The sequence below is a fragment of the Neomonachus schauinslandi genome, chromosome 3, assembly GCF_002201575.2.
Source record: "Neomonachus schauinslandi chromosome 3, ASM220157v2, whole genome shotgun sequence".
NCBI classification, from domain to species: domain Eukaryota; kingdom Metazoa; phylum Chordata; class Mammalia; order Carnivora; family Phocidae; genus Neomonachus; species Neomonachus schauinslandi.
Window position 1 is genome coordinate 84942434 of NC_058405.1, and position 7047 is coordinate 84949480.

Sequence of the window (7047 nt, forward strand, 5' to 3'; positions counted from 1 at the left end):
AAAGGCCTTTGTGGGCACCTGGGTGAGGGTCCACTTCCTGCCTATCCTGTCGTGCTTGCCCTGGGCCCTGGGCCCTCCACCCTGCTCTGAGGCCACTTTCCAGGATGAGAACAGGCCTGGCTTGGGTTTCACTGGAACAGCCCCACCCGACCTGGCGTGCTCTGAGTGGAATTCTGTCATGGGATCCCATGTGACCCTGTCTCCGCTGGAACAAGCCTGAGGGCACAGGGCTTGAGCTGGTCATGCTGTCCACAAGTGAGGGGCTGAGGGTGGCTCCCCTCTCCCCAGCCCACCCCAGGGCAGGACCAAGCTTGCTGAGCCCCTTTGCCCCTGCTAACGACTCTCACATTTTGCTTTGCAGTTGGAGTTCACCCCTTTCTCTGCCCCTTGCCCAGGGCTCCCCTTAATTATTTTGGCCTCCAGGGGCCTTTACCTGCTGGGGGGCTGGCCCCCTGGAGGGGTGGCCGGCCCCCTGGAGGGGTGGCCAGCTTGTCTGTCATTGCATTTGGGACGTTTGGACTTCGTGTTTAATATCTGTGTCTTTGTTTCTCTCTCCCCATCTCCCTCCTGTTTCTCCACTCTCCTTTGCCTTGACCTCCCCTCCCCACCCCCAGCCTGTCTCGCTGCTTGAGAAAGCTGCCCCCCAGTGGTGCCAAGGCAAACTGCAGGCTCATCTCGTAGCTCAAACTAACCTGCTCCGAAATCAGGTGACACTGGCTTCTAACCTTGCACGTGCTGGCGCCTTCTGGTCTGTTGTCCTGTTCTTGGCGCTGGGCGCCTGTCTTGCACTGCCCAGGGCGGGGGAGGGCTTAGTCCCTTTCCTGGGTTGGGGGGCAGGGCCGTTTACAAATGTCTCTGCTGAGAGAGCTCCTGCTTCAGATGAGACCTGAGGTCAAATGTGGGGGGCTGAGAGAGGTTTGGGGCTCTGGTTAACCTGGGGAGGGCCCCGGTCTGTTGGTTCATGCCTGAGTCTCTGGTAGTCCTGAGACTCTATGAAATCCTAGCCTCTGGGAACGCAGGAAAGCCTCTGAGCCATTTGTCCTCTCTGAGGGCTCCTGTCCTAACATGTGTTGTCCTTCAAGCCTCATAAAAACTGTGAGGCTATCCAAAATTTATTGAAGAGACAAACCTGCCCAGAGAGGCAAAACCCCAGCTCATAGGGACCCCTGGGACCTGTGGGCCTTCATGGTGCTCCTGGACGGGGAGCCCTGGCAAGGCTCTTCAAATGTGGCTGGGATACTGAGACCTGGGGTCTAAAGGGTCTGCTCTTTGGGAGTTTCATGAAGGGCAAACTAGGCACCACAGTGGTTCTGGAGGGCTTCTCGGAGGAGGCTCTTTGTACAAAACTCCTGACTGATCCTATTTCCCTGGCAATACTTCACTCTTCTCAGCCCTCTGCCCTCGGGACAGGCTGGGTTCTGGGTGAGCACAGTGTGGCCGGGGACCGCTAGATATACTCTGCGAGAGGTGGCCTCATGGTTTTCTCTCCAGTGAAACTGACAGGACTCCAGCACCCCTCATGGTCCTGAGGTGGGGGTGGGCGACGGAGCCCTGACCCACAAGGTTGGGTTTCTCTTTGGGCAGCTGCCCTATTTTTTCTGGGCCAACTCCTCATTTCATCATCTTCAACCCACATGTGTTGAATGCCTGTGATGTGGAGAGCTCAGGGCTCAGCATGGGCTCGTGGCCCAATTTCTTACCTGACTTGCTGCCTGATTTATTGTAGGCCAAAGTTATGGGCTGACTTTGGAGTTGGTGACAGCCCCACCGTGACGCTGGGGTGACCCTGGATCTCCGAAGTCTGGGGGAGATGGTCCGTGGGAGGTGGGGAGGAGCTAGAGGCTGGAGCACCAGCCCTGCCTGTAGAGTTCAGGACTTCTGGCTGGAGGAGGATGGGGCCACTGACCCAGAGCCAGGGTTTCTGCATAATTTTCCCTGAAGTGGGTTTGGCAGGAGACCAGGTGAAAATTTTTGTTGCCCCTGAGAGACTGTGGGGCTTGGGGGTAGTGCCCATGGCTGTTTTTGGGCTCCTGAGATGGGTGTGGGTGGGGGGATCCTGGTGGGAGGGCCCCACACCCCTACCTCAGGGGAGCCACTAGGGAGGCTAAGGCTCATGATCTCATTTCTGGTTGTTGGACTGCAGATGTTTGGCCTTTTGGCCAAATTGGCTTTCCCATTTGGATGCAATTTTTATTTGAGCATATCCTCTTTCTGCCCCCACTCTGCCTCATGCCTGGCTGGAAGCTGGGGAGCCTTTGAGTTCCATGGGCAGCTGGCTGGCTGTGAGCTGGGGCACTGGGGTCCTGGGAGTGCCCTGCTGGCTGACTTGACTTTGGGGAGGGAATGTGACCTGGTGAAGCTGTGCTCTCTCAAGCTGACCAGCACCACATATCCTGTGGGCTCGTTCTGAGCTGCTGTCTGCACCGGCCACAGTCCCCTCAAATCTGCCTGCAGGACCCTGGTGCTCTGCAGCCTGGTAAGCAGGACTGTTTGGCCTGCTCTATGTGTCCATCAGCATCTAGCCGAGCCACCGGGGCTGCAAAGCCTGCCTAACAATGGACAGCTTTCCCCCCACTTCCTGCCACCCCAAGTGTTTCTGAAACAGCCAGAATATGAGGAATGGGACCCAAAGGGAATAACAGACACAGGCCCTGAGTTCCAGGAACATCAAAACAGAGCCACCCTGTTCTTTGCAGCACTGCTGGGCGTGTGACTAGGGCTCGGCCTACGGCAATGAGCTGCGTGTCATTGTCACGGATGTTCATTGAGGAGTTAGGACCAGCATCGTGGGGTGGTGGCTGATGTTGAGCTGGTCTCTGGGGGGCATGGGAGCTGGGGAACATGGGCCTTGAGCCAGACCCTCGGCAGTTGGGTGTGTGACAGTGTCAGCACTCATGGTTAGACCTGTGGTGAAAGTCTCTCATTCTGTGGGTTGTAGAGACTCCCATTAGTGGCCCCCATTCGGGTGCTGGGATGCCCAGTGGGGTAAGGCAGGGAGGGCCTGCTGGATCTGATCCTCTGCAGGAGCTGCCCAAGGCATGCATGTTCAAACAGACATTTCTTTTCTTTCTTTCTTTCTTTCTTTTTTTTTCGTACTCTACCTTCAATTTTTAAATTAGATTTTAAAAAGTTAGGCATGGAGCTTATGTTCATTCTAGCAAGTTCTGACAGCGTGAAGGTAATTGTAGTCAGGAGCGAGGTGGCCCCTCTCTCTCCTCCAGTCCCACCCCCACCACCGAGGCTGGGCTGGCCGAGGTACGGGCTGACTGGGGCTGACCTGGTGCCTGAAGCTGGATGGGACAGCTGGGTGGGCTGGGGAAATCGTGTGCTTTGTGGCAGTTTGGCATTCTGGCCAGTTGGCAGCCTTTGCCAGAAGGCCTGAAAATGTAAGGATGCTGGCGGGAAGTGTTCTCCGGGGAGGGGCCTGCCACGTTCCTGGGTTGTGATTCAGACCCTGAATCCAAGTCACCCAACTGAGTCACTGTTTCCAGCAGCGCCCTCCAAGTGAGCTAGTAGAGCCCCTTCTCTGCCCAGGGTCTGTGACTCACCCCTACCCTTGCCTCGGCCGCAGCCTGCTGCCCAGTTCCCTACGGTCTTCCGTTGTGGGATGGGGCCTTCGCGCCACCTGCTGGTGGGCGTGAGCAGGCCCGGAAGGCACTGGGCCTGACTGGGTAGGGTGAGGGCTTCATGGGTGAGCACAGGCATCCTGCCCAGCAGCCTAGCGCCCCCCTCCCTTGGCCCTGCCCTCTCCCCCATCTTTCCCCTGTCTTTCCTGGATGTGCCTTAGCTGCTGCCTCTGGCCTCCAGCTGGTGGGGACAGGTCACCGAGGAGAGAGGGGTAGGCATGGGAAATACTGCTGCCACATCCTACAGGGAGGTGGCTGAGGCTGAGTAGGACCCGCTTTGAGAAAGGGATACTCAAGCAGGGACAGCAGGGCAAGGCCGAGGGGGCTGGGCAGTAGGCTGATGCTTAGCCTGAGAGGGGTTCACATGTAAGTGGGCAGAGTCCCTGCTGGGTCTGGGGTCTGCCCCTGCCTCCTTCCTGGGCCCCAGCTCCTGGCCCCCTTGTCTCAAGCCTTCTTGTTGTGCCCTGCTCACCCCTCATCTCCCTCCTGGCCCACCTGGGCCTGATAGGGGGCTTCTCCCTCTAGCCACGGCTGCCCTGCTTTCCCCTTCCTGGAGCAGACCCTACATACCTAGCTGCAGGTGCCAAGGAGCTGCATGGGGAAGGCCCCCTGAGTGTCCTCATCTGGTTCACTCCCATCTTGCCCAGTGCACTGGGTGGGAGGTTAGGGGGAGCAGGTCTTGGGGGGTGGGCTTGGCCTGGCCTGGGCTGGCTGGGACAGAGGCCCAGCAGAGGGGAATGACCAGTCCCGCCCCTCAGGCAGAGGAGGAGCTCATCAAAGCCCAGAAAGTGTTTGAGGAGATGAACGTGGATCTGCAGGAAGAGCTGCCGTCCCTGTGGAACAGGTGAGTGCTGGGAGGTCATGGGGCTGAGCCTTGGCTTCCCTCCCGGGGCTGCCCGGGGTGTCTTCCTGTGTCTGTCCGCTGGGCCCCGGGCCCTCCTGCGGTTTGTGTCTCTGGGGAGGGTTGGAGGGGTATCAGTGCGTGTGTGGCTCTCCTGGGCCGTCTGCACTGATCCATGTGTTCACTTTGCCCTTTCCCTTCCCTCCCTCCCTCCCTCAGCCGTGTAGGTTTTTATGTGAACACGTTTCAGAGCATTGCGGGCCTGGAGGAGAACTTCCACAAGGAGATGAGTAAGGTAGGTCCTGGTGACCCCTGGGGGCCTCAGGCCTTGGGCCGTGCTCTGCTGCCAAGGGCCGGGGCAGAGGCATGCAACGGGCCGGCCAAGCTCCCTCTTTCCCCTTGGGGTTTGGTACACGCGAGTGACCGCAATACTGCCTCTGGGCCCTGGGGAGGTGCCACCTTGCCCTGCCCTCCAGGAGCTCTCCATTCTAGAGTGTCTAGCCCCAGTGGGAGTGCTGGGGAGGCTGTGAGCAGGACCCATAGGCCCGGCCCCTGCCCCCCTTCTGCCCCCAGTTCAGTCCTCCTACCTGGACAGAGCCGGCCCCTCTGGAGCTGTCGATGTTGGCTCAGGGAGCTCCGGGTCAGAGAATGGTGGCACCCTTTCCCAGTTCGTAGGCAAATAATCAATAAAATACTGGAGTTTTCTCAATTTTTCTCAAGACATTGAAGCATGTCTGCTTTATCTGCCAGAATCTGGTGTAAGAAGGGGTCTGATTAGCTCAAATTCCTATGTTGTGTTATTTTAATTTTAACTTAACTGGCAGTTAAACTTGCAAAGCAGAGTTGGAGAAACTCCTCTGTCTCTTGGCCCCAGAGGAACAAAGTGATGGTAGTGGATTCCAGGCCCAGGGCGGGAGGAGGAAAAGCAGCTTGGGGCCTGCTGAGTCACCACCCTGACTATGGTTTCCTGCCTTTTTGGTCTTCCCTTTCTTTTCCTTCCTCCCTTTAAAGATTTGAGACAACTTAATGAAAAATTAAAAAAAAAAAAAAATCCAAACAAACAGAAAGAGGTGTTTGGGGGGAAGGAAACATTTATGTAAAGTAGGAAGAAAATTCAGTTCTGAGCTTCCTGGTGGCCAAAGCAAAAGAGGGAAATTTTCTCAGTAGTGAGAATGTCCTATGTACATGTACATGAGGTAAACCTCTTGTCTTGCCTTGGTGCTTTTGGTGAAATCTCTGGCAGTAGTAATGTGGCCTGAAAACATCTTGGCAAAATGTGCTTAACAATTAGAATCAACAGTTAGCTTGCAGAAACAATTAAAAAAATTTAAAAACAGTATAAGCGGTGAGAGCCATTTTAGGAAATTTCTACAAGTAGAAAGAAAGGAAAAGATAGTCCTCCGAAACAGCAGCGATTAGCAGTGTAGCCCATTTCCTCCATCTTTCCCCTTTGTTTGTCTGGGTTTGGTGTGCAGTTCCCAGTTCCCACTCAGGCGGTAAGGAAAGCTTATTCCTGGCAGGGGACAAGGGTGCAAGGAAGGGGCTAGGGGACGGAGAGAAGCAGGGATGTTACTGGGGAGAGTGGGGCTGTTTGGTGGCTCCAGAGGCGCTCCCCGCCTACTTGCTGATCATCCTGCAGCTCAACCAGAACCTCAACGATGTGCTGGTCAGCCTGGAGAAGCAGCACGGAAGCAACACCTTCACAGTCAAGGCCCAGCCCAGGTGTGTGACGCCCACTGCCCTCTGGCTGTAGGTGGCTGGGGGGAGGTGTCCCGGGGTCCCTCATTCCTGCCAGGCCAGGGCGAGGCTCACATGCCCCGCCGCCGCCGGGGGTTTGGCCTCTCTGTGCTCTGGGGAGCAGGGTAGGGCACCCCCGTTTCTTCTGGTGTGTCCCATCAGGGAAGGAGCACTCCTGGGCTGTCTGCGTATCACCTGAGCCTGGGCCCTGCGGGCCCCCCCCCCCCAAGCTCCCCCAGCAGGGGGCCGGAGCATCAGGGGCCCAGGAACTAAATGATTCAGTGCTGGTGGCAGAGCCCCCTGGAAGGTGAGCCTTCCTCCTTTCCCCTCTCCTGCTCCTGGGAAAGCCCCAGTCCCTGGAAGTTGGCATTCTGCACACCCACAAAAGCATCCTGGTTCCTGTCTTTGGCCTGGCCTGGCCTCGCAGGGCCCCTCCAGCTGCAAGGAGATTCCTGCTTCCTGAGGGGAAACCGCGAGGCTGGGGCGGGGGGGACATGCCTTGCCCTCTGGCTGTGGCTCAGGGGAAACAATAGCGAGTCTGGGATCTCCCTTCCTTCCTGGCTTGAACCTGTGGCAGCACGGTGTGGAGAGCATGGACGGCCCTCGCTTTCCTCGCTGTAAAACTGCTGAGTGTATCTGTGCCCGGGGTAACTGGGGTGTCACCTAGGACTGAGAAGGTATTCAGTGAATGTTGCTGCTCCTCTTCTCCCCGAAAATGTGCGGCTGAGAGAAAGGGGCCCGCAGGGGGCCCTGAGGCAAGGAGTGCACGGGGAGCAAGCGGGGGTGGGGAATAAAGGCCAGAAGGCCATTCCCAGGTCCCTGCAGGGAGGAAAGGCCTCTGGG

General features: G+C 57.4%; 1 protein-coding gene across 15 annotated transcripts in view; it reads left to right on the forward strand.

The window, feature by feature from the left end:
- Positions 1-7047, forward strand: part of BIN1 (bridging integrator 1) — a 55773-nt gene that overhangs the window by 35675 nt on the left and 13051 nt on the right. For 10 of the 15 annotated variants that reach the window (XM_044913247.1, XM_021695901.1, XM_044913250.1 and 7 more), the window contains exons 7-9: positions 4385-4470; positions 4687-4762; positions 6107-6189. In XM_044913247.1, coding sequence (XP_044769182.1) covers positions 4385-4470; positions 4687-4762; positions 6107-6189 — 245 coding nt within the window. Of the gene's footprint in view, positions 1-614; positions 708-4384; positions 4471-4686; positions 4763-6106; positions 6190-7047 lie in introns of all 15 variants that reach the window. The other 5 variants (XM_021695904.1, XM_021695908.1, XM_044913248.1 and 2 more) reach the window with 1 other exon arrangement.